General features: G+C 42.6%; 1 protein-coding gene across 1 annotated transcript in view; it reads left to right on the top strand.

The window, feature by feature from the left end:
* KNL1 (kinetochore scaffold 1) overlaps nucleotides 1-27886 on the top strand; it is an 817310-nt gene that overhangs the window by 140522 nt on the left and 648902 nt on the right. The window contains 1 exon segment of the mRNA XM_053711756.1: nucleotides 2671-2705. Coding sequence (XP_053567731.1) covers nucleotides 2671-2705 — 35 coding nt within the window.

The following is a 27886-nucleotide window of genomic DNA, read 5'->3' as shown; positions in this document are numbered from 1 at the left end:
TAAACTTGGTTCTTAAGGTTCTTCAAGGAGTTCCGTTTGAACCCCTTCATTCCATTGATATTAAACTTTTATCTTGGAAAGTTCTGTTTTTGATGGCTATTTCCTCGGCTCGGAGAGTCTCTGAGCTATCTGCCTTACAATGTGATTCTCCTTATCTGATTTTTCATGCAGATAAGGTAGTTCTGCGTACCAAACCTGGGTTTTTACCTAAGGTGGTTTCTAACAAGAATATCAATCAAGAGATTGTTGTTCCATCATTGTGTCCTAATCCTCCTTCAAAGAAGGAACGTCTTTTACATAATCTGGACGTAGTCCGTGCCTTGAAGTTTTAATTACAAGCTACTAAGGATTTTCGTCAAACATCTTCCCTGTTTGTCGTTTACTCTGGACAGAGGAGAGGTCAAAAAGCTTCGGCAACCTCTCTTTCCTTTTGGCTTCGGAGCGTAATACGCCTAGCCTATGAGACTGCTGGACAGCAGCCCCCTGAAAGGATTATAGCTCATTCTACTAGAGCTGTGGCTTCCACCTGGGCCTTTAAAAATGAGGCCTCTGTTGAACAGATTTGCAAGGCCGCGACTTGATCTTCTCTTCACACCTTTTCCAAATTTTACAAATTTGATACTTTTGCTTCTTCGGAGGCTGTTTTTTGGGAGAAAGGTTCTACAGGCAGTGGTTCCTTCCGCTAATCCTGCTTGTCCCTCCCATCATCCGTGTACTTTAGCTTTGGTATTGGTATCCTACAAGTAATGGATGATCCGTGGACTGGATACACTTAACAAGAGAAAACATAATTTATGCTTACCTGATAAATTTATTTCTCTTGTAGTGTATCCAGTCCACGGCTCGCCCTGTCCTTTTAAGGCAGGTCTAAATTTTAATTAAACTACAGTCACCACTGCACCCTATGGTTTCTCCTTTCTCTGTTTGTTTTCGGTCGAATTACTGGATATGACAGCTGGGGGAGGAGCTATATAGCAGCTCTGCTGTGGGTGATCCTCTTGAAACTTCCTGTTGGGAAGGAGAATATCCCACAAGTAATGGATGATCCATGGACTGGATACACTACAAGAGAAATAAATTTATCAGGTAAGCATAAATTATGTTTTTTCATTCTGATAAGGTAGTTTTACGTACTAAGTTAAGATTTCTTCCTAAGGTAGTTTCTGTCCGGAACATTAAAGGGACACTGAACCCAATTTTTTTTCTTTCGTGATTTAGATAGAGTAGGCAATTTTAAGCAACTTTCTAATTTACTCCTATTATCATTTTTTCTTCGTTCTCTTACTATCTTTATTTTTTTTTTGGGTTCAGAACTCTGGACAGCAGTTTTTGATTGGTGGATGAATTTATCCACCAATCTGCAAGGACAACCTAGGTTGTTCACCAAAAATGGGCTGGCATCTAAACTTACATTCTTGCATTTCAAATAAAGATACCAAGAGAATGAAGAAAAATTGATAATATGAGTAAATTAGAAAGTTGCTTAAAATGTCATGCTCTTTCTGAATCACGAAAGAAAAAAATTGGGTACAGTGTCCCTTTAATCAGGAGATTGTTGTTCTTTCCTTGTGTCCCAATCCTACTTCTCAGAAGGACTGTATTTTGCACAACTTGGATGTGGTTCGTGCCTTAAAGTTTTACCTACAGGCGACTAAGGATTTTCGTCAGTCTTCTGCATTGTTTGTAGTTTTCTCTGGAAGACATAAGGGACAGAAGCTACGACTACTTCTCTTCTTTTTTGAGGAGTATTATTCGTTTTGCATATGAGACTGCTGGTCAGCAGCCTCCAGAGAGAGTTACGGCTCATTCCATAAGGGCTGTTGCTTTCTCATGGGCATTCAAGAATGAAGCTTCGGTGGATCAGATTTGCAAGACCAACTTGGTCCTCGCTTCACACTTTTTAAGATTTTATATGTTTGACACTTTTCACTTGGCTGAGGCCATTTTTAGGAGAAAGGTTCTTCAAGCAGTGGTGCCTTCCGTTTTCGGTTCCCTGTCTTGTCCCTCCCGTATCATCTGTGTACTCTAGCTTGGGTATTGATTCCCATTAGTAATTAAGATGATCCGTGGACTCATCGTGTCATTAAAAAGAATAGAAAATGTATGCTTACCTGATAAATTTATTTCTTTTTTGACAGGATGAGTCCACGGCTCGCCCTGTTTGTGTAAGGGACAGGCTGTTGGGTTCGTAAACTTCAGACACCTCTGCACCTTGTTACTTCCTTTCTTTCCTTGACTTCGGTCGAATGACTTGGTTGGGAGTGAAGGGAGGTGATATTTAACAGCTTTGCTGTGGTGCTCTTTGCCGCCTCCTGCTGACCAGGAGGTGAATATCCCATTAGTAATTAAGCTGATCCGTGGACTCATCGTGTAAAAAAATTTTGTATCTTGGTAGCCTATAATGGGCTAACTTTATTTTTCTCCTGATCTTATTGTGATGCATTTGCTTTCCATTTTGTTCTCACATTCTGTCTTTTTGTTTGTACCGTTATTTCATTCTCGTTTCTCTCTCTAAATAATAACCATAAGACTTACCTCTCTAAGTGCGGGGTTAGTAAATAATGCTAGTTTGTGCACAGTATAGCAGTATACTATACTATAATTTGTTCATTTATTTACATATTGCTGTACTGCAAATTTCTAATTAGTTCTTTTAATATTTCCTTCCAGTAAAGAAGAAGCAGACGCAAGATGCAAGATCACTGGTGAGTCTAGCAGTGTGTTAAATAATACACATTTTCTAGCTTAAAGGGGCAATAAATGGTTTTTAAAATTCAGCATTTTATTTTAAAATGATGGTATACTGTCCCCTTTATAAAAACAGATCTGGAATGTTAGTGATACTTTAGATGGAGTTTAATTCATCAGTTGTAGTGAAAATGCACTATAAATTACTTTTCTCCTACATTGGTGTATCCGGTCCACGGCTTCATCCTTACTTGTGGGATATTCTCTATCCCTACAGGAAGTGGCAAAGAGAGCACACAGCAGAGCTGTCCATATATCTCCCCTCAGGCTCCGCCCCCCCCAGTCATTCTCTTTGCCGCTCTAACTAGTAGCATCTCCACGGGGGTGGTAAAGAGTATGTGGTGTTAGTTGTAGTTTTTTATTTCTTCTATCAAGAGTTTGTTATTTTAAAATAGTGCCGGCTTGTACTATTTACTCTGCAGCAGAAAGTGATGAAGATTTCTGCTGAGAGGAATATGATTTTAGCACCAGTAACAATCCATTGCTGTTCCCACGCAGGACTGTTGAATACCAGAGAACATCAGTTGGGGGGAACAGTTTGCAGGCTTAACTGCTTCAGGTATGATCAGTCATTTTTCTAACAAGACCATGTAATGCTAGAAGACTGTCAGAAATTCCCTCTGGGATAGGTAAGCCATTTCTTCTGTTAAGTGTGATCAGTCCACGGGTCATCATTACTTCTGGGATATTACTCCTCCCCAACAGGAAGTGCAAGAGGATTCACCCAGCAGAGCTGCATATAGCTCCTCCCCTCTACGTCACTCCCAGTCATTCTCTTGCACCCAACGACTAGATAGGATGTGTGAGAGGACTATGGTGATTATACTTAGTTTTATATCTTCAATCAAAAGTTTGTTATTTTAAAATAGCACCGGAGTGTGTTATTACCTCTCTGGCAGAGTTTGAAGAAGAATCTACCAGAGTTTTTGCTATGATTTTAGCCGGAGTAGTTAAGATCATATTGCTGTTTCTCGGCCATCTGAGGAGAGGTAAACTTCAGATCAGGGGACAGCGGGCAGATGAATCTGCATAGAGGTATGTAGCAGCTTTTATTTTCTGACAATGGAATTGATGAGAAAATCCTGCCATACCGATATAATGTCATGTATGTATACTTTACACTTCAGTATTCTGGGGAATGGTACTTCACTAGAATTACACTGTAAGAAGTACATAAAGCTGTTTAATAACTAGAAATTATGTTTAACGTTTTTGCTGGAATGTAAAATCGTTTTCATTTGCTGAGGTACTGAGTGAATAAATGTTTGGGCACTATTTTTCCACTTGGCAGTTGCTTAATCTGTTTTTCTGACAGTTTCTGTTCTCCCTCACTGCTGTGTGTGAGGGGGAGGGGCCGTTTTTTTGGCGCCTTTGCTACGCATCAGATATTTCAGTCAGCAGCTCATTGTATTTCCTGCATGATCCGGTTCATCTCTACAGAGCTCAGGGGTCTTCAAAACTTATTTTGAGGGAGGTAATTTCTCTCAGCAGAGCTGTGAGAATTATAGTTGACTGAGATAAAAAACGTTTATTCTGTAATCTGTTTCCTGCTTTCAGAATTTGTTATCTTTGCTAATGGGATTAAACCTTTGCTAAAGTTGTGTTGTTTACAGGGATTGAGGCTATAACTGTTTCAATTTATTAATTTTCAACTGTCATAGATCTTCTGTGCTTCTTAAAGGCACAGTACGTTTTTAATATTATTCTAATTGCATTGTATTCCAAGTTGCAAGTTTATTTGCTAGTGTGTTAAACATGTCTGATTCAGAGGATGATACCTGTGTCATTTGTTGCAATGCCAAAGTGGAGCCCAATAGAAATTTATGTACTAACTGTATTGATGCTACTTTAAATAAAGGTCAATCTGTACAAATTGAACAAATTTCACCAAACAACGAGGGGAGAGTTATGCCGACTAACTCGCCTCACGTGTCAGTACCTGCATCTCCCGATCGGGAGGTGCGTGATATTGTAGCGCCGAGTACATCTGGGCGGCCATTACAAATCACATTACAGGATATGGCTACTGTTATGACTGAAGTTTTGGCTAAATTACCAGAACTAAGAGGTAAGCGTGATCACTCTGGGGTGAGAACAGAGTGCGCTGATAATATTAGGGCCATGTCAGACACTGCGTCACAGGTGGCAGAACATGAGGACGGAGAACTTCATTCTGTGGGTGACGGTTCTGATCCAAACAGACTGGATTCAGATATTTCAAATTTTAAATTTAAACTGGAAAACCTCCGTGTATTACTAGGGGAGGTGTTAGCGGCTCTGAATGATTGTAACACAGTTGCAATACCAGAGAAAATGTGTAGGTTGGATAAATATTTTGCGGTACCGGCGAGTACTGAGGTTTTTCCTATACCTAAGAGACTTACTGAAATTGTTACTAAGGAGTGGGATAGACCCGGTGTGCCGTTCTCACCCCCTCCGATATTTAGAAAAATGTTTCCAATAGACGCCACCACACGGGACTTATGGCAAACGGTCCCTAAGGTGGAGGGAGCAGTTTCTACTTTAGCTAAGCGTACCACTATCCCGGTGGAGGATAGCTGTGCTTTTCAGATCCAATGGATAAAAAATTAGAGGGTTACCTTAAGAAAATGTTTGTTCAACAAGGTTTTATATTGCAACCCCTTGCATGCATTGCGCCGATCACGGCTGCAGCGGCATTCTGGATTGAGTCTCTGGAAGAGAACATTAGTTCAGCTACTCTGGACGACATTACGGACAGGCTTAGAGTCCTTAAACTAGCTAATTCATTCATTTCGGAGGCCGTAGTACATCTTACTAAACTTACGGCGAAGAATTCAGGATTCGCCATTCAGGCACGCAGGGCGCTGTGGCTAAAATCCTGGTCAGCTGATGTTACTTCTAAGTCTAAATTGCTTAATATACCTTTCAAAGGGCAGACCTTATTCGGGCCCGGGTTGAAAGAGATTATCGCTGACATTACAGGAGGTAAAGGCCATGCCCTGCCTCAGGACAAAGCCAAATCTAAGACTAGACAGTCTAATTTTCGTTCCTTTCGTAATTTCAAAGCAGGAGCAGCATCAACTTCCTCTGCACCAAAACAGGAAGGAGCTGTTGCTCGCTACAGACAAGGCTGGAAACCTAACCAGTCCTGGAACAAGGGCAAGCAGACCAGGAAACCTGCTGCTGCCCCTAAAACAGCATGAATTGAGGGCCCCCGATCCGGGATCGGATCTAGTGGGGGGCAGACTTTCTCTCTTCGCCCAGGCTTGGGCAAGAGATGTCCAGGATCCCTGGGCGCTAGAGATAATATCTCAGGGATACCTTCTGGACTTCAAATACTCTCCTCCAAGAGAGAGATTTCATCTGTCAAGGTTGTCAACAATCCAGACAAAGAAAGAGGCGTTTCTACGCTGCGTACAAGAGCTCTTGTTAATGGGAGTAATCCATCCAGTTCCTCGATCAGAACAGGGACAGGGGTTTTACTCAAATCTGTTTGTGGTTCCCAAAAAAGAGGGAACTTTCAGACCAATCCTGGACTTAAAGATCATAAACAAATTCCTAAGAGTTCCATCGTTCAAGATGGAGACTATTCGGACAATTTTACCTATGATCCAAGAGGGTCAGTACATGACCACTGTAGATTTAAAAGATGCTTACCTTCACATACCGATTCACAAAGATCATTACCGGTACCTAAGGTTTGCCTTCCTAGACAGGCATTACCAGTTTGTGGCTCTTCCATTCGGATTGGCTACAGCTCCAAGAATCTTCACAAAGGTTCTGGGTGCTCTTCTGGCGGTACTAAGACCGCGGGGAATCTCGGTAGCTCCATACCTAGACGACATTCTGATACAAGCTTCAAGCTTTCAAACTGCCAAGTCTCATACAGAGTTAGTACTGGCATTTCTAAGGTCACATGGATGGAAGGTGAACGAAAAGAAAAGTTCACTCGTTCCACTCACAAGAGTTCCCTTCCTGGGGACTCTTATAGATTCTGTAGAAATGAAGATTTACCTGACAGAGGACAGGCTAACAAGACTTCAAAGTGCTTGCCGCACCCTTCATTCCATTCAACACCCGTCAGTGGCTCAATGCATGGAGGTAATCGGCTTAATGGTAGCGGCAATGGACATAGTACCCTTTGCACGCTTACACCTCAGACCACTGCAACTGTGCATGCTAAGTCAGTGGAATGGGGATTACTCAGACTTATCCCCTTCTCTGAATCTGGATCAAGAGACCAGAAATTCTCTTCTATGGTGGCTTTCTCGGCCACATCTGTCCAGGGGGATGCCATTCAGCAGACCAGACTGGACAATTGTAACAACAGACGCCAGCCTTCTAGGTTGGGGTGCCGTCTGGAATTCTCTTCAAGGCTCAGGGACAATGGAGTCAGGAGGAGAGTCTCCTGCCAATAAACATTCTGGAATTGAGAGCAGTTCTCAATGCCCTCCTGGCTTGGCCCCAGTTGACAACTCAGGGGTTCATCAGGTTTCAGTCGGACAACATCACGACTGTAGCTTACATCAACCATCAGGGAGGGACAAGAAGCTCCCTAGCTATGATGGAAGTATCAAAGATAATTCGCTGGGCAGAGTCTCACTCTTGCCACCTGTCAGCAATCCACATCCCGGGAGTGGAAAACTGAGGGCGGATTTCTTAAGTCGTCAGACTTTTCATCCGGGGGAGTGGGAACTTCATCCGGAGGTCTTTGCCCAAATACTTCGACGTTGGGGCAAACCAGAGATAGATCTCATGGCGTCTCGACAGAACGCCAAGCTTCCTCGTTACGGGTCCAGATCCAGGGATCCAGGAGCAGTCCTGATAGATGCTCTGACAGCACCTTGGGACTTCAGGATGGCTTACGTGTTTCCACCCTTCCCGTTGCTTCCTCGATTGATTGCCAGAATCAAACAAGAGAGAGCATCAGTGATTCTAATAGCACCTGCGTGGCCACGCAGGACTTGGTATGCAGACCTGGTGGACATGTCATCCTGTCCACCTTGGTCTCTACCTCTGAAACAGGACCTTCTGATACAGGGTCCCTTCAAACATCAAAATCTAACTTCTCTGAAGCTGACTGCTTGGAAATTGAACGCTTGATTTTATCAAGACGTGGGTTTTCTGAGTCAGTTATTGATACCTTAATACAGGCTAGGAAACCTGTTACCAGAAAGATTTACCATAAGATATGGCGTAAATACCTATATTGGTGTGAATCCAAAGGTTACTCTTGGAGTAAGGTTAGGATTCCTAGGATATTGTCTTTTCTACAAGAAGGTTTAGAAAAGGGTTTATCTGCTAGTTCATTAAAGGGACAGATCTCAGCTCTGTCCATTCTGTTACACAAACGTCTGTCAGAAGTTCCTGACGTCCAGGCTTTTTGTCAGGCTTTGGCCAGGATTAAGCCTGTGTTTAAAACTGTTGCTCCACCATGGAGTTTAAACCTTGTTCTTAATGTTTTACAGGGCGTTCCGTTTGAACCCCTTCATTCCATTGATATAAAGTTGTTATCTTGGAAAGTTCTATTTTTAATGGCTATTTCCTCGGCTCGAAGAGTCTCTGAATTATCAGCCTTACATTGTGATTCTCCTTATTTGATTTTTCATTCGGATAAGGTAGTTCTGCGTACTAAACCTGGGTTCTTACCTAAGGTAGTTACTAACAGGAATATCAATCAAGAGATTGTTGTTCCTTCTTTATGCCCAAATCCTTCTTCGAAGAAGGAACGTCTACTGCACAACCTGGATGTAGTCCGTGCTCTAAAATTTTACTTACAGGCAACTAAGGAATTTCGACAAACGTCTTCTCTGTTTGTCGTTTACTCTGGGCAGAGGAGAGGTCAAAAAGCTTCTGCTATCTCTTTCTTTTTGGCTTCGTAGCATAATTCGTTTAGCTTATGAGACTGCTGGACAGCAGCCTCCTGAAAGAATTACAGCTCATTCTACTAGAGCTGTGGCTTCCACTTGGGCCTTCAAGAATGAGGCCTCTGTTGAACAGATTTGCAAGGCTGCAACTTGGTCTTCGCTTCATACTTTTTCCAAATTTGACACTTTTTGCTTCATCGGAGGCTATTTTTGGGAGAAAGGTTCTTCAGGCAGTGGTTCCTTCTGTATAAAGAGCCTGCCTATCCCTCCCGTCATCCGTGTACTTTTGCTTTGGTATTGGTATCCCAGAAGTAATGATGACCCGTGGACTGATCACACTTAACAGAAGAAAACATAATTTATGCTTACCTGATAAATTCCTTTCTTCTGTAGTGTGATCAGTCCACGGCCCGCCCTGTTTTTAAGGCAGGTAAATATTTTTTAATTTATACTCCAGTCACCACTTCACCCTTGGCTTTTCCTTTCTCGTTGGTCCTTGGTCGAATGACTGGGAGTGACGTAGAGGGGAGGAGCTATATGCAGCTCTGCTGGGTGAATCCTCTTGCACTTCCTGTTGGGGAGGAGTAATATCCCAGAAGTAATGATGACCCGTGGACTGATCACACTACAGAAGAAAGGAATTTATCAGGTAAGCATAAATTATGTTTTTTCTTAGACTCTGTATAAAATGATGGCTTATATTAAGGGCTCTTTGCTGGTTGACACTATTGTGGGCTTAATCGATTGCTTTTTAGCATGTTTTCACTGTAAATCAGCTGTTTTTTCAGTCTTTAAAACACTTTTGCGGTTTAATTTGCACCTGGCACTTATTTGGACACCTAATCTAGTCAGAAAGGCCCCTCCACTCTGGAATGAAGAGGGAGGAGGCCTCATTTTCGCGCCTCAATTGCGCAGTTGTTTTGAGTAGGCAGTTCATGCAGCTTCACGTGGGGAGTCCAGAGGCATCAGAAAAGACTTCAGAGAGGCTTATTTCCTACTTAAATAATCCCTAAGGAAGGTAAAGGCCACAGTAGAAGCTGTGGCATAGTACTGTAGTGTTTTTAACCGGTTAACTGCTATTAGCTCCGGTTTGGGCATTAAGGGGTTAATTGGTCTGAAAATTTGTGTGCAATCTTTTCAAAGCATTAAGACACTGTGGTGAAAATTTCATTAAAATCGGATGTTTATTTGATGGTTTTTTGATGTTTCAGGAATAAAGTGTGCACTTTTATTATTTAAAGACACAGTAACGTTTTTGTCAAAAATAATTTTTATTGCATTGAAGTTCTGTTTAAGTCTGTCAAACATGTCTGACCCTTCAGATAGCCTATGTTCTGTATGTTCAAAGGCCAAGGTGGTTCCCCCATTAAATTTATGTGTGAAGTGTGCCATTGCGTCCAAACAGCTTAAGGACCGTACAATCACGCTTAAAGATATAGCCCAAGATGATTCTTTAGCTGAAGGTAGTGAGGATAGCCCGCTATCCCCTCCTTCAACACCAGCTATGCCCGCGCAAGCGATGCCCAGTACATCTAGCGCACCAATTGCTATTACTATGCAACAGTTAGCGGCAGTAATGGATAATTCTCTCGCAGCATTTTTATCCAAACTGCCAGCTTTTCCTAGGAAGCGTGATTGCTCAGTTTTAAATACAGAAAATGAGCAAGCAGACGCAGAGGATAATTTATCTGTAGTGCCCTCACATCAATCTGACTTGGCGTGAGGGAGGGCCTGTCTGAGGGAGAAATTTCTGACACAGGAAAAGTTTCAGAGCCTGATACCATAGCATTTAAATTTAAGCTAGAACACCTCCGCACCCTACTTAAGGAGGTCCTAGCTACACTTGATGATTGTGTAAAATGGACATTTTCTTAGAGGTCCCAGTACACACTGATGCGTTTCCGATACCTAAGAGGGTGGCGTATATCGTGACTAATTCTTTCATTACAGATGCCGCTTTGCAGTTAGCTAAATTAGCGACGAAAAATTCTGGTTTCGCAATCGTGGCGCGCAGAGCACTTTGGTTAAAATCTTGGTCGGCGATTGTGTCGTCCAAAACAAAATTGCTTAATATTCCTTTCAAGGGTAAGACCCTATTCGGGCCAAAGTTGAAAGAAATTATTTCAGATATCACTGGGGGAAAGGGCCATGCCCTTCCACAGGATAGACCTTTCAAAGCTAAAAATAAGTCTAATTTTCATTCCTTTCGCAATTTCAGGAACGGACCGACTTCTACCTCTACAGCCACTAGGCAAGAGGGTAACGCACCCCAGCCCAAACCAGCATGGAAACCATTGCAAGGCTGGAACAAGGGTAAACAGGCCAAGAAGCCTGCTGCTGCTACCAAGACAGCATGAAGGGGTAGCCCCCGATCCGGGACCGGATCTAGTAGGGGGCAGACTTTCTCTCTTTCCTCAGGCTTGGGCAAGAGATGTTCCGGACCCCTGGGCACTAGAAATTGTCTCTCAGGGGTATCTTCTAGAATTCAAGGACCTTCCTCCAAGGGGAAGGTTCCACATGTCTCGCTTATCTTTAGACCAGATAAAGAGACAGGCATTCTTACATTGCGTACACCCAGTTCCAACAGCAGAACAAGGACTGGGATTTTACTCAAACCTGTTTGTAGTTCCCAAAAAGGAAGGAACTTTCAGGCCAATTCTGGACTTAAAAATCCTAAACAAATTCCTCTGAGTTCCATCATTCAAAATGGAAACCATTCGGACAATTTTACCAATGATCCAGGAGGGTCAATATATGACTACCATGGACTTAAAGGATGCGTACCTACATATTCCTATCCACAAAGATCACCATCAGTTCCTGAGGTTCGCCTTTCTGGACAAGCATTACCGGTTCGTGGCCCTTCCCTTCGGATTGGCCACTGCTCCCAGAATTTTCACAAAGGTGCTAGGGTCCCTTCTAGCGGTGCTAAGGCCAAGGGGCATTGCAGTAGCACCTTACCTAGACGACATTTTAATACAAGCGTCGTCCTTTCACAAAGCAAAGGCTCATACGGACATTGTTCTAGCCTTTCTAAGGTCTCACGGTTGGAAGGTGAACATAGAAAAAAGTTCTCTGTCCCCGTTCACAAGGGTTCCCTTCCTGGGAACAATAATAGACTCGGTAGAAATGAAGATCTTTCTGACAGAGGTCAGGAAGTTAAAACTTTTGAACACTTGTCGAGTTCTTCAATCCATTCCTCAACCCTCCATAGCTCAGTGCATGGAGTTAATAGGACTAATGGTTGCGGCAATGGACGTGGTTCCCTTTGCTCGAATTCATTTAAGACCATTGCAACTGTGCATGCTCAAACAGTGGAATGGGGATTATGCAGATTTGTCTCCCCAGATTCAAATGGACCAGAAATCCAGAGACTCACTCCTCTGGTGGTTGTCTCAGGATCACCTGTCTCAGGGAATGAGTTTCCGCAGACCGGAGTGGATCATTGTCACGACCGACGCCAGCCTCTTAGGCTGGGGCGCGGTCTGGGAGTCCCTGAAGGCTCAGGGTCTATGTTCTCGGGAAGAATCTGTTCTCCCGATAAACATTTTGGAATTGAGAGCGATATTCAATGCGCTCCAGGCATGGCCTCAACTAGCGGAGGCCAAATTCATCAGATTTCAGTCGGACAACATGACGACTGTAGCGTACATCAATCATCAGGGGGGAACAAAGAGTACCCTGGCGATGAGGGAGGTATCCAAGATCATCAAATGGGCAGAGGATCACTCCTGCCATCTATCAGCAATTCACATCCCAGGAGTGGACAACTGGGAAGCGGATTATCTGAGTCGTCAGACTTTCCATCCGGGGGAGTGGGAACTTCACCCGGAGGTTTTTGCCCAGTTAACTCAACTATGGGGCATTCCAGATCTGGATCTGATGGCGTCACGTCAGAACTCCAAAGTTCCACGTTACGGGTCCAGGTCCAGGGATCCCAAGGTGACATTGGTAGATGCCTTAGTAGCGCCTTGGTCGTTCAATCTAGCTTATGTCTTTCCACCGTTTCCCCTTCTCCCCCGGCTAGTAGCCAGGATCAAACAGGAGAAGGCTTCGGTAATTCTGATAGCTCCTGCGTGGCCACGCAGGACTTGGTATGCAGACCTTGTGAATATGTCATCGGTTCCACCATGGAAGCTACCTTTGAGGCAGGACCTTCTAATTCAAGGTCCATTCGAACATCCAAACCTAGTTTCTCTGCAACTGACTGCTTGGAGATTGAACGCTTGATTCTAGCTAAGCGTGGGTTTTCGGAATCAGTTATAGATACTCTGATCCAGGCTAGAAAGCCTGTCACCAGGAAAATTTACCATAAGATATGGCGGAAATATCTTTGCTGGTGCGAATCCAAGGGTTACTCATGGAGTAAGATTAGGATTCCAAGGATACTATCTTTTCTCCAAGAAGGATTGGAGAAAGGTCTGTCAGCTAGTTCCTTAAAAGGACAGATATCTGCTCTGTCTGTTTTGTTACACAAGCGTCTGGCAGCCATGCCAGATATTCAGGCGTTTGTACAGGCTTTAGTCAGACTCAAGCCTGTCTACAGACCTGTGGCTCCTCTATGGAGTCTAAATTTAGTTCTTTCAGTTCTTCAAGGGGTTCCGTTTGAACCTCTACATTCCATAGATATTAAGTTACTAATCTTGGAAAGTTTTGTTTTTAGTAGCTATTTCTTCTGCTAGAAGAGTTTCTGAATTGTCTGCTTTGCAGTGTAATTCACCCTATCTGGTGTTTCATACAGATAAGGTCGTTTTACGTACCAAACCTGGTTTTCTTCCAAAAGTGGTTTCCAATAAGAATATTAACCAGGAAATAGTTGTTCCTTCTCTGTGTCCTAATCCAGTTTCCAACAAGGAACGTCTGTTACACAATCTTGATGTGGTTCGTGCTTTAAAGTTTTATCTAAAAGCAACTAAAGATTTCAGACAAACATTGTCCTCGTCTATTCTGGCAAGAGGAGAGGTCAAAAGGCGACTGCGACCTCTCTGTCTTTCTGGCTGAAAAGCATCATCCGGTTGGCTTATGAGACTGCTGGGAGGCAGCCTCCTGAAAGAATTACAGCTCACTCTACTAGAGCTGTGGCTTCCACATGGGCTTTCATGAATGAGGCTTCTGTTGAACAGATCTGTAAGGCAGCGACTTGGTCTTCACTGCATACATTTGCCAAATTTTACAAATTCGATTCTTTTGCTTCTTCGGAGGCTGTTTTTGGGAGAAAGGTTTTACAAGCAGTGGTGCCTTCCGTTTAGGTTACCTGACTTGTTCCCTCCCTTCATCCGTGTCCTAAAGCTTTGGTATTGGTTCCCACAAGCAAGGATGAAGCCGTGGACCGGATACACCAATGTAGGAGAAAACAGAATTTATGTTTACCTGATAAATTTCTTTCTCCTACGGTGTATCCGGTCCACGGCCCACCCTGGCATTTGGTCAGGTTTAAATTTATTTTTGTAAACTGCAGTCACCACTGCACCCTATGGTTCTCCTTTTTCTCCTAACCGTCGGTCGAATGACGGGGGCGGAGCCTGAGGGGAGCTATATGGACAGCTCTGCTGTGTGCTCTCTTTGCCACTTCCTATAGGGATAGAGAATATCCCACAAGTAAGGATGAAGCCGTGGACCGGATACACCGTAGGAGAAAGAAATTTATCAGGTAAACATAAATTCTGTTTTTAATGTAGATTTGAAGTTGGCAGCAAAGTGAGGGGAATTTGAATTTCATAAGTCAATTTTCTGTGAGCTAAAGGTTTGAACTGTTATCCAATCAGCACTCTCCCCTTAGGCACCTTTTGTTGTAGATAGAGTGCTAATTGGAAAAATGAACTTTTGAAGTTGGCGGCGTAGTGCAGAAAATTTAGAATTTATCTACATTTAAAAGTAAGTTTTAGCGCAACTTCATTGCAACTGAAGAATTAAACTCCATCTAAAATGTCACTAACATTCCAGATCTGTTTTTATAAAGGTTAGAGTTTACCATCACTTTAGTTCTCACTATAGTCCAATAATAATTACTTTACTATTCCTATGCTATGCTTTTAACCTTTTAAGGTCGTTATGGCGTTCTATTCTGTCCTACCCGTGCCGGGCTTTAGTGCCGTTTGGACTGTCCTGAAGCCAACTGAGCTTCCTGGATGCGATTGCGGTCTGGAGGGCGTGCCTAGCGTCATAGGGACACCCCTGTCCTGATTCCCTCATTGAAATTTTGCGATTGCGGGGTTTCATTTTGTTTACATCAGAACCCAGTCATCAAAGGGTTAATGTATCCTCTGAACTTGAGTGTGGCCAAGTGCTCCGATCACACCATTGAGTTTAATCAAGGAACTATCCAGATCCTATTCATGATTAGACTATTCTCAAAATTAAAATTCTGAACTTTTAATACATTTCATATTTAATCTAAAAGTTTGGTTACAAGACGTTTCCACAATTTACCTTTTGCATAACTAGTGTTTAAGCAAATAGCTTTGCATGTTTTTTGTTCAGCTTTCCAAGCCTTTTTTCCTAGGAAATAAAGACCAAGGCAAAGGGAAAATGGCCCTGTATTTCAATAGTCGCTTAGGAACCCTAAAGGAAAGTAGCCCCTGCACACTAATTCATGCCCAGGCACCCAGGAAAGTGGTCCTTTCACACCAACTGGCAGTCGCCCAGGTAGTCAGGAAAACCGGCTCAGGCACCACAAGAAAGTGGCCTTGATCGCCATTAAAGCACTCAGGTGTCACAGTTAAAGTACCCCCTGCTTGCCAATAGGTGCCAAGGTACTCCGGATAAGTGGCCACGGCTTGTGAATAGGCACCATGGCACCCCAGGAAAGTGGCACCTTCTCGTCAATAGCAGCCTACTAAACCTTAAGATAGGTTGCTCCTGTTTACTAGTATGCACCAAGGCACACTTGGAAAGTTGTCCCTTCTAGCCCAGACTCTTCAATTAAAATGGCTCCCTCTCTAAGAAAGGGGCCCTTGCCTGCTAAAAGGGTTTCAGGCATTCAGGGAAAGTTGCCCCCGCTCACTAAAAACATATCTAAGCACCCTGGAAAAGTGTCTCCTGCATGCCAATAGGAAGCCAGGCACCATAGGAAAGTGTACCCTGCTTGCCAAAACACACCCAAGCACCCCTGGGAAAGTGTCCTCTGTTCACCAATAGGTGCCCCGGCATCTCGGGAAAGTGGCCCCTGTTCACCAGTAGGTGCCCAGACACCCAAGGAAAGTGGCTTCTGCTTACCAAATAGGGGCACAGGTACCCTGGGAAAGTGTCCCCTGCTCACTAAAACATGCCAGAGCACGCTGGGAAAGGTGGTTTCTGGTCACCAAAACACACCCAAGCTCCTTGGGAAAGTGACACCTGCTCACCATTAGACAACCGGGAAAGTGGCCCCTGATGATGAGCTAGTTGGACCTTTTCGGGTTGAAGATGGACTCAAAATCAACTCCCAAACCTACTGCCAGTTTTTAGAAGACACTTTCTTCAAGCAGTGTTACAGGAAAAGTCTGCATCTTTCAAGAAGACCATGATATTTAAGCAGGACAATGCTCCATCGCATGCATCAAAGTACTTCACTGTGTGGCTAGCCAGTTAAAGGCCTTGAAGATGAAAGAATGACTTGGCCCCCTTTCTCACCTGACCTAAACCCTATTGAGAACTTGTGGGCCCTTCTTAAACAGGAGATTTACGGTGAAGGAAAATACAGGGAGTGCAGAATTATTAGGCAAATGAGTATTTTGACCACATCATCCTCTTTATGCATGTTGTCTTACTCCAAGCTGTATAGGCTCGAAAGCCTACTACCAATTAAGCATATTAGGTGATGTGCATCTCTGTAATGAGAAGGGGTGTGGTCTAATGACATCAACACCCTATATCAGGTGTGCATAATTATTAGGCAACTTCCTTTCCTTTGGCAAAATGGGTCAAAAGGACTTGACAGGCTCAGAAAAGTCAAAAATAGTGAGATATCTTGCAGAGGGATGCAGCACTCTTAAAATTGCAAAGCTTCTGAAGCGTGATCATCGAACAATCAAGCGTTTCATTCAAAATAGTCAAGAGGGTCGCAAGAAGCGTGTGGAAAAACCAAGGCGCAAAATAACTGCCCATGAACTGAGAAAAGTCAAGCGTGCAGCTGCCAAGATGCCACTTGCCACCAGTTTGGCCATATTTCAGTGCTGCAACATCACTGGAGTGCCCAAAAGCACAAGGTGTGCAATACTCAGAGACATGGCCAAGGTAAGAAAGGCTGAAAGACGACCACCACTGAACAAGACACACAAGCTGAAACGTCAAGACTGGGCCAAGAAATATCTCAAGACTGATTTTTCTAAGGTTTTATGGACTGATGAAATGAGAGTGAGTCTTGATGGGCCAGATGGATGGGCCCGTGGCTGGATTGGTAAAGGGCAGAGAGCTCCAGTCCGACTCAGACGCCAGCAAGGTGGAGGTGGAGTACTGGTTTGGGCTGGTATCATCAAAGATGAGCTTGTGGGGCCTTTTCGGGTTGAGGATGGAGTCAAGCTCAACTCCCAATCCTACTGCCAGTTTCTGGAAGACACCTTCTTCAAGCAGTGGTACAGGAAGAAGTCTGCATCCTTCAAGAAAAACATGATTTTCATGCAGGACAATGCTCCATCACACGCGTCCAAGTACTCCACAGCGTGGCTGGCAAGAAAGGGTATAAAAGAAGAAAATCTAATGACATGGCCTCCTTGTTCACCTGATCTGAACCCCATTGAGAACCTGTGGTCCATCATCAAATGTGAGATTTACAAGGAGGGAAAACAGTACACCTCTCTGAACAGTGTCTGGGAAGCTGTGGTTGCTGCTGCACGCAATGTTGATGGTGAACAGATCAAAACACTGACAGAATCCATGGATGGCAGACTTTTGAGTGTCCTTGCAAAGAAAGGGGGCTATATTGGTCACTGATTTGTTTTTGTTTTGTTTTTGAATGTCAGACATGTATATTTGTGAATGTTGAGATGTTATATTGGTTTCACTGGTAAAAATAAATAATTGAAATGGGTATATATTTGTTTTTTGTTAAGTTGCCTAATAATTATGCACAGTAATAGTCACCTGCACACACAGATATCCCCCTAAAATAGCTAAAACTAAAAACAAACTAAAAACTACTTCCAAAAATATTCAGCTTTGATATTAATGAGTTTTTTGGGTTCATTGAGAACATGGTTGTTGTTCAATAATAAAATTAATCCTCAAAAATACAACTTGCCTAATAATTCTGCACTCCCTGTAGTACACCTCTCTGAACAGTGTCTGGGAAGCTGTGGTTGCTGCTGACTCTATGGATGGAAGACTTAAGACTGTTATTGAAAAGAAGGGTGGCTATATTTGTCACAATTTCTTTTTGGAAATGTCAGAAATGTTTGTCAATTTTAAGTTGTTTGTTTATTATTCTCACTTTAAAGGGACAGTCATATCCAAAATAAACTTTCATAATTCAAATAGGGCATGTCATTTTTTTTTCTTCAATCTTAATTTTTATTATTTTCAAGGACAGAAAAGAAAAAAACATTTAACAATATGCATGAATAACACAAATCATAGCCCAATGCATGTTCCATATTTAGATTCTTATACAAATCATATTATGTCACTCATATGGTCTTTAGTCATCTTAATTTTTGATTCACACCTTTGGAATCTTCCTTAATCTTTCCAAGAGACCAATCATTTTTCTCCAGAACTATACTAACATATATCACTAACATGCATATTGCTTACAAAATACCTGAAACCTGGGGGAGGGAGAAAAAAGGTTCAAAATATTACAAGAACTTTGAATAATTTGGACGTCAAGTAAATCCTGGAGTACAATTATATTATTAAAAGATTCCCCCAATCTCTGACTCCGGGTCTATTTACATAGACATGACATTTGTGTTTGAACATCTGCAGTTAGATAAAAAGGGGGGTCCCATGCCCCCTTGATGTGAGCCAAACAAATAAACGTAATAATATGAAGTAAAACAAAGCAAATAAACCAAACAACTACTAAGCACAGGCAAAAACAAGACAACAACAAAAAAAAAAAATGAGGAGGAGGGTACGGAGGGCTACCATTAACCTAGAAGAATCAGTTCCATATTTCTAAAAGGGTATATTAGATATTCAACCTCCCTGAGAGGGAGGACTTTAATGAACTAAGACCATTTAGAGAAAAAACTCTTTACATCTTGGTCACTATGTAGGTAAGTGTCAACTTGTTCAATGATACATTGTTTCTTCAGGCAGTTTTTTACTTCTGAGATACTAGGAGTTGCTCTTGTTCTCCACTTCTTTAGGATTAGGTATCTAACAGCAAGAATCACCAGGTTGACAGTTTTAAGATTATCATGAGACAACCCTGTGTCAGCACAAAAAAAAACTACTACATTTAATGGTGATAGTATCAGAGAGGGGACACCCAATGTATTAATAAGCCAGTATTGTAACTTTGACTAAAAGTTTCTGATTCTTGGGCAGTCCCAGAGCCTATGCAGAAGGTTAGCTGATGGATATGAGCATTTTGGGCATCTGTTGAAACTGGTGTTCCGACATTTGAACCCTTTCTCTGGAATAAAATAAGACATGTAACAATTTGAAATGTGACTTCCTCCAAGTGGCAGAAAGAGTAACACGGGAGACTACTTAAATCGAGGAGATAAGTAAAGTAGGATCCAGAGAATTTTGCGCTAGTATTGCAGCCCACTTGGAATTAATTTTTACCAGTGTATCTGGGCCATTAATTGAAATCAAGGTTTGATAGATATACGAAATTGACATAAACCCGTTTTTAACTAGGAGAAGCCAATTCTCAACAGTTCCCAGAGACCAGTACCAGCCATGATCAGCAACCAATTTAAGAGCGAAATGTCTCGCTTGGAGATAAGCAAAAAAGTTTTTATTAGCGAAATGAAATTCCTCTTTAAGAGAATTAAAAGACTTGATACATCTCTCAAAATCTAATATTTGATGAGTTTTACCAAGACCTAAGGTCATTTAGAAAAAAGCGCTGATTGTAATCCTGCTTGAAACTGAGGGTTGTTCAGGAGTGGGATATGTTTTGAGACCCTAGATTCAATATGCAAGGTCTTACAAATCCTCTTCCACATCTGGATTGGATTATAAATGGATCTCATCTTTTTTATTTCAAGAGGGATCACACTATTATTAAAGTGTATTAAGGCTATGGGGGAAAATGGGTGGGTTATTCTACTTTCGAGTTCATAGTTTGTTACATAGTTACTATTAGTGATCCAGTCTGCTACAATGCGACCCAGAAACACTTGATTATATAAGCGGATATCAGGAAGAATTAATCCTCCGAATTTCGTGGGTAAGGCTAATTTAGATAGAGATTCTGGATTTTTTGTTCTGCCAAATGAAAGATCGTAAGGTTGCATTAAATAGTAAGATATCCTTTGTTTTATGTATCAGCGGAGTGTTCTGGAGGACGTGGAGAATTTTGGGGAGAAGGGTCATCTTATAGAGAGCTATACGCCCCGATAAAGAGAGAGGGAGCTTCTGCCAGTTTTTAAAAGTTTCTTTTATGGGGGCGGAGCTGGCCAGCAACAGAGATGGTCGCATAATCAGGGAGCTCTGCGCAAATAGTATCCAAGAAAACCCTATTCACATTAAGAAACCGAAAAAATGGAAGGGTGATTCTGCAGGAAGGAACCCCGGGCATGCTGCAACCGTCTAGGTAACTGAATGATTTATGCTGAGCTGAGCAGTTGCACCGGAGCTGATCGCCACACACTCAGGCGCCATTTTGGATTGTTAAAACATCCAGCAAGAACGACTATTAAACCCTGAGCTTCTGTTGTAATATATTGCCTACTGTGTGTTACAGCACTTACTAATATGAGGGCACAAATAACCTTTAATGCGGTAAAAGAACTGTTGGAAGATCATACGAAGAGGCTATGTGAGAGGCTGGACGCCTTACTCTGCACGATCAGATCGACACGTATATGTGGTAATGAGACTGAGGGGGATCATAAGGGAGTACAGGAACCGCAGAATGCTAAAGCATCCACAGCATTCCAAGGGAGCCCTTCTTTATTGCCAGCATCGGACACAAGCCCCAGGACAGAGATCCTCTCGTATGGGATATATTTGCCCCCGCCAGCTGAGTATACAGGCGCAACTGAGAATCACAGGGTGGATTATATGAGGAGCCAAGTACCGCAATTTTTTTTTTTTTTTTTTTTTTTATAATCTTTCTTTATTACGGTTTGTCGGAACAAACAAATACATTGAAGTGTTTAACCATTGGTGTAAGATGCGCTTTCCAAAGTCCACAATTGTAATGGTATTAGACTTATTGCACTGTCCATTCAAGTCCATTTATATTCGTTCTTCCCAACCAATTTTATAATAAACATAATAAACTTTAGTTAACCTAAAACAAAATTAAACTAACATATAAAGAAAAAAGGGGAATAATCGGCATGCTATAATTAGGCAATCCGACTGTGGTATTTATATACACACTCTGAACCTTAATCATACCAAAAGCATCATTTTTTATTTTAGGATCTACAATCCATAGGATAGTGTCATTATTCTGTCCTCACACTACCGTCAGTCAAAAGTCCATTGTCCTGTAAGCTGTTTTCCTAAAATATAGATAGTGTTTCTAAGTGGATAAATAATCTGTTTCTGTATTTCTCGGGTAAGCGATATTATAAAAGGTTCCCATTTTTTAATAAATCTGGCTGTTCTTTTATTTGGATCTTCCAAGGTGTCCCATTTTTCTTTGGTGAGCTGTGAGAGGGTAAGGTTCTTTAACTCATTTAATTTCGGAGTTTTATTTGAAGGCCAATACTTCAGGATTAGTTTTTTTGCCAATAAAATTACATTAATGATAAATGGTTTTAGTATTGCTGGAGTATTATCTAGACGAAGAAATAAGATTTGTTTCTCCCTCAATACAACGTTATGTGATGTAAGGACCTTAATCCAATATGCTATCTGAGCCCAGTATTTTTTAACATGTGGACAACTAAAAATAAAATGAAGTATATCTGGGTCTGGGAATTGACATTTTGGGCATATGTGGGGAATTTCTACCTTCCATTTCCTAACGACCTTTGGGATTAGATAAGCCTGGTGAAGCATTTCTCCAACATTGGTGTGTCCGGTCCACGGCATCATCCTTACTTGTGGGAATATCTCTTCCCCAACAGGAAATGGCAAAGAGTCCCAGCAAAGCTGGCCATATAGTCCCTCCTAGGCTCCGCCCACCCCAGTCATTCTCTTTGCCGTTGCACAGGCAACATCTCCACGGAGATGGTTAAGAGTATGTGGTGTTTAGTTGTAGTTTTATTTTTTTATTCTACTATCAAGAGTTTGTTATTTTAAAATAGTGCTGGTATGTACTATTTACTCTGAAACAGAAAAAGATGAAGATTTCTGTTTGTGAGAGGAAGATGATTTTAGCAGACAGTAACTAAAATCGATTGCTGTTTCCACATAGGACTGTTGAGATGAAGTAACTTCAGTTGGGGGAAACAGTTAGCAGACTTTTCTGCTTAAGGTATGACTAGCCATATTTCTAACAAGACTGTGTAATGCTGGAAGGCTGTCATTTCCCCTCATGGGGACCGGTAAGCCATTTTCTTAGTCTCAAGCAGAATAAAGGGCTTAATATGGGCTATAAAACTGGTAGACACTTTTATGGGCTAAATAGATTGCTTTATTTGGACATTTTATACATGTTTATGCTGATAATTCACACTTATAAACTTGGGGAACGTTTTTTAACGTCAGGCACTATGTTAGACACCTTTTCCAGTCAGGAAGGGCCTTCCCAGTTGTAGGCTGAGCCTCATTTTCGCGCCATTACTGCGCAGTTGTTTTTGAGTGCAAGACATGCAGATGCATGTGTGAGGACCTGAAAGTAGTTGGAAAAGTTCCTAGAAGGCGTCATTTGGTATCGTATTCCCCTCTGGGCTTGGTAAAGTCACAGCAAAGGCTGTAGCTGGGACTGTATAGGGGTTAAATCTGTAACCGGCTCCGGTTTCGTTATTTTAAGGGTTAAAGCTCTGAAAATTAGTGTGCAATACCTTTAATGCTTTAAGACACTGTGGTGAAATGAACAATTCCTTCATATATTTTCACATATTCAGTAATAAAGTGTGCTCTGTTTAAAATTTAAAGAGACAGTAACGGTTTTGTTTTAAAACGGGTTTTTGTGCTTTATTGACAAGTTTAAGCCTGTTTAACATGTCTGTGCCTTCAGATAAGCTATGTTCTATATGTATGAAAGCCAATATGTCTCCCCCTTCAAAATTGTGTGATAATTGTGCCATAGCGTCCAAACAAAGTAAGGACAGTACTGCCACAGATAATGAAATTGCCCAAGATGATTCCTCAGATGAAGGGAGTAGACATGGTTCTACATCATCTCCTTCTGTGTCTACGCCGGTTTTGCCCACGCAGGAGGCCCCTAGTACTTATAGCGCGCCAATGCTTATTACCATGCAACAATTGACGGCTGTAATGGATAACTCCATAGCAAATATTTTATTCAAAATGCCTGCATATCAGAGAAAGCGCGATTGCTCTGTTTTAAACACTGAAGAGCAGGAGGGCGCTAATGATAATTGTTCTGTCATACCCTCACACCAATCTGAAGGGGCCATGAATGGGGAAATTTCAGATTCAGAAAAAATTTCTCAACAGGCTGAACCTGATGTTGTGACATTTAAATTTAAATTAGAACATCTCCGTGCACTGCTTAAGGAGGTGTTATCTACTCTGGATGATTGTGACAACTTGGTCATTCCAGAAAAATTATGCAAGATGGACAAGTTCCTAGAGGTTCCGGTGCACCCCGACGCTTTTCCTATACCCAAGCGGGTGGCGGACATAGTGAATAAGGAGTGGGAGAAGCCCGGCACACCTTTTGTTCCCCCTCCTATATTTAAGAAATTATTTCCTATGGTCGACCCCAGAAAGGATTTATGGCAGACAGTCCCTAAGGTCGAGGGGGCAGTTTCTACTCTAAACAAGCGCACTACTATTCCTATCGAAGATAGTTGTGCTTTCAAAGATCCTATGGATAAAAAATTGGAAGGTTTGCTTAAAAAGATTTTTGTACAGCAAGGTTACCTTCTTCAACCCATTTCGTGCATTGTTCCTGTCACTACAGCAGCGTGGTTCTGGTTCGAGGAACTAGAAAAGTCGCTCAGTAGAGAGACTCCATATGAGGAGGTTATGGACAGAGTTCACGCACTTAAGTTGGCTAACTCTTTTATTTTAGATGCCGCTTTGCAATTAGCTAGATTAGCGGCGAAAAATTCAGGGTTTGCAATTGTGGCGCGCAGAGTGCTTTGGCTAAAGTCTTGGTCAGCGGATGTATCATCCAAGACAAAATTGCTTAACATCCCCTTCAAGGGTAAAACTCTCTTTGGACCAGAATTGAAAGAGATTATCTCAGACATCACTGGGGGAAAGGGCCACGCCCTCCCACAAGATAGGCCTTTCAAGGCCAAGAATAAGTCTAATTTTCGTTCCTTTCGTAATTTCAGAAACGGACCGGCCTCTAATTCTGCATCCTCTAAGCAAGAGGGTAATGCCTCACAGTCCAAACCAGCCTGGAAACCGATGCAAGGCTGGAACAAGGGTAAGCAGACCAAGAAGCCTGCTACCGCTAACAAAACAGCATGAAGGAGTAGCCCCCGATCCGGGACCGGATCTAGTGGGGGGCAGACTCTCTCTGTTTGCTCAGGCTTGGGCAAGAGATGTTCAGGATCCCTGGACGCTAGAAATAGTTTCTCAGGGTTATCTTCTGGAATTCAAGGAACTACCCCCAAGGGGAAGGTTCCACATGTCTCACTTATCCTCAAACCAAATAAAGAGACAGGCATTCTTACATTGAGTAGAAGACCTGCTAAAGATGGGAGTGATACACCCAGTTCCAATGACGGAACAAGGAATGGGATTTTACTCAAATCTGTTCGTAGTTCCCAAAAAAGAGGGAACCTTCAGACCAATTCTGGATTTAAAGATCCTAAACAAATTTCTCAGGGTACCATCGTTCAAAATGGAAACCATTCGAACGATTCTACCCACTATCCAGGAAGGTAAATTTATGACTACCGTGGATCTAAAGGATGCGTACCTACATATTCCTATCCACAAAGAACATCATCAGTTCCTAAGGTTCGCCTTTCTGGACAAACATTACCAGTTTGTGGCCCTCCCATTCGGATTAGCCACTGCTCCAAGGATTTTCACAAAGGTACTCGGGTCCCTTCTAGCGGTTCTAAGACCGAGGGGCATTGCAGTAGTACCATACTTGGACGACATTCTAATACAAGCGTCGTCCCTTTCAAAAGCAAAGGCTCATACAGACATCGTTCTGGCCTTTCTCAGATCTCACGGATGGAAGGTGAACATAGAAAAAAGTTCTCTGTCTCCATCAACAAGAGTTCCCTTCCTGGGAACAATAATAGATTCCTTAGAAATGAGGATCTTTCTGACAGATGTCAGAAAGTCAAAACTTCTAAGCGCTTGTCAAGTTCTTCATTCTGTTCCACGTCCTTCCATAGCTCAGTGCATGGAAGTAGTAGGGTTGATGGTTGCAGCAATGGACATAGTTCCTTTTGCGCGAATTCATCTAAGACCATTACAACTGTGCATGCTGAAACAGTGGAATGGGGACTATACAGACTTGTCTCCAGTGATTTCAAGTAGGTCAGAAGACCAGAGATTCACTCCGTTGGTGGATATCCCTGGACCACCTATCCCAGGGAATGAGCTTCCGCAGACCAGAGTGGGTCATTGTCACGACCAACGCCAGTCTAGTGGGCTGGGGTGCGGTCTGGGAATCCCTGAAAGCTCAGGGACTATGGTCTCGGGAAGAGTCTCTTCTCCCGATAAACATTCTGGAACTAAGAGCGATATTCAATGCTCTCAGGGCTTGGCCTCAGCTTGCAAAGGCCAGATTCATAAGATTCCAATCAGACAACATGACGACTGTTGCGTATATCAATCATCAGGGGGGAACAAGGAGTTCCCTGGCGATGAAAGAAGTAACCAAAATAATACAATGGGCGGAGAATCACTCCTGCCATCTATCTGCGATCCACATCCCAGGTGTGGAAAACTGGGAAGCGGATTATCTGAGTCGTCAGACATTCCATCGGGGGGAGTGGGAACTCCACCCGGAGATTTTTGCCCAGTTGACTCAATTATGGGGCATTCCAGACATGGATCTGATGGCGTCTCGTCAGAACTTCAAGGTTCCTTGCTACGGGTCCAGATCCAGGGATCCCAAGGCGACTCTAGTGGATGCACTAGTAGCGCCTTGGACCTTCAACCTAGCTTATGTGTTCCCACCGTTTCCTCTCATTACCAGGCTGGTAGCCAGGATCAAACAGGAGAGGGTCTCGGTGATCTTGATAGCTCCTGCGTGGCCATGCAGGACTTGGTATGCAGACCTGGTGAATATGTCATCGGTTCCACCATGGAAGCTACCTTTGAGACAGGACCTTCTTGTTCAGGGTCCATTCAAACATCCAAATCTGGTCTCCCTCCAGCTGACGGCTTGGAGATTGAACGCTTGATTCTATCAAAGCGTGGGTTTTCAGATTCGGTGATTGATACTCTGGTTCAGGCCAGAAAACCGGTAACTAGAAAGATTTACCATAAAATATGGAAAAGATATATCTGCTGGTGTGAATCCAAGGGATTCCCTTGGAATAAGGTAAAAATTCCTAAGATTCTTTCCTTTCTGCAAGAAGGTTTGGATAAAAGATTATCTGCGAGTTCTCTAAAGGGACAGATTTCTGCTTTATCTGTCTTACTACACAAACGACTGGCAGCTATGCCAGATGTTCAAGCATTTGTTCAGGCTCTGGTTAGGATCAAGCCTGTTTACAGACCTTTGACTCCTCCCTGGAGTTTAAATCTAGTTCTTTCAGTTCTATAAGGGGTTCCGTTTGAACCTCTACATTCCATAGATATTAAGTTGTTATCTTGGAAAGTTTTGTTTTTGGTTGCTATTTCTTCTGCTAGAAGAGTTTCAGAGTTATCTGCTCTGCAGTGTTCTCCACCCTATCTGGTGTTCCATGCAGATAAGGTGGTTTTGCGTACTAAGCCTGGTTTTCTTCCAAAGGTTGTTTCTAACAAAAATATTAACCAGGAGATAGTTGTACCTTCTTTGTGTCCGAATCCAGTTTCAAAGAAGGAACGTTTGTTACACAATTTGGACGTAGTCCGTGCTCTAAAATTCTATTTAGAAGCTACAAAAGATTTCAGACAAACATCTTCTCTGTTTGTCATCTATTCTGGTAAAAGGAGAGGTCAAAAAGCGACTTCTACCTCTCTTTCCTTTTGGCTTAAAAGCATCATCCGATTGGCTTACGAGACTGTCGGACGGCAGCCTCCTGAAAGAATCACAGCTCACTCCACTAGGGCTGTGGCTTCCACATGGGCCTTCAAGAACGAGGCTTCTGTTGATCAGATATGTAAGGCAGCGACTTGGTCTTCACTGCACACTTTTGCCAAATTTTACAAATTTGATACTTTTGCTTCTTCGGAGGCTATTTTTGGGAGAAAGGTTTTGCAAGCCGTGGTGCCTTCCGTTTAGGTAACCTGATTTGCTCCCTCCCTTCATCCGTGTCCTAAAGCTTTGGTATTGGTTCCCACAAGTAAGGATGACGCCGTGGACTGGACACACCAATGTTGGAGAAAACAGAATTTATGCTTACCTGATAAATTACTTTCTCCAACGGTGTGTCCGGTCCACGGCCCGCCCTGGTTTTTTAATCAGGTCTGATGAATTATTTTCTCTAACTACAGTCACCACGGTACCATATGGTTTCTCCTATATTTTTCCTCCTGTCCGTCGGTCGAATGAACGGGGGAGTGGGCGGAGCCTAGGAGGGACTATATGGCCAGCTTTGCTGGGACTCTTTGCCATTTCCTGTTGGGGAAGAGATATTCCCACAAGTAAGGATGACGCCGTGGACCGGACACACCGTTGGAGAAAGTAATTTATCAGGTAAGCATAAATTCTGTTTTTGGTATGTGCCTCTCTGAGATCTGCAGCTAGGGTGGCTCTACTGACCTCCCTGAAGCTTTCAATAACTGGTCGGCAACCACACTATTGAGGGCAGCCGACCATCTCGAGACCATGTCGTCTATGGTGTGTTTCTCAGTATCATAAAGTAACGTTCTGTAAAACAAGGAGATAGAATGTGTGCCATTTTTAAATAGTGATACAGTAGCCTCCAAACCCGGGTTCTCCGCTAGAGACGGTAAATCTCTAAGTATCTGATGTAATGCTT

The sequence above is a fragment of the Bombina bombina genome, chromosome 1, assembly GCF_027579735.1.
Source record: "Bombina bombina isolate aBomBom1 chromosome 1, aBomBom1.pri, whole genome shotgun sequence".
In the NCBI taxonomy this organism is placed as follows: Eukaryota; Metazoa; Chordata; class Amphibia; order Anura; family Bombinatoridae; genus Bombina; species Bombina bombina.
This window is presented reverse-complemented; position numbering and strand designations above follow the sequence as displayed.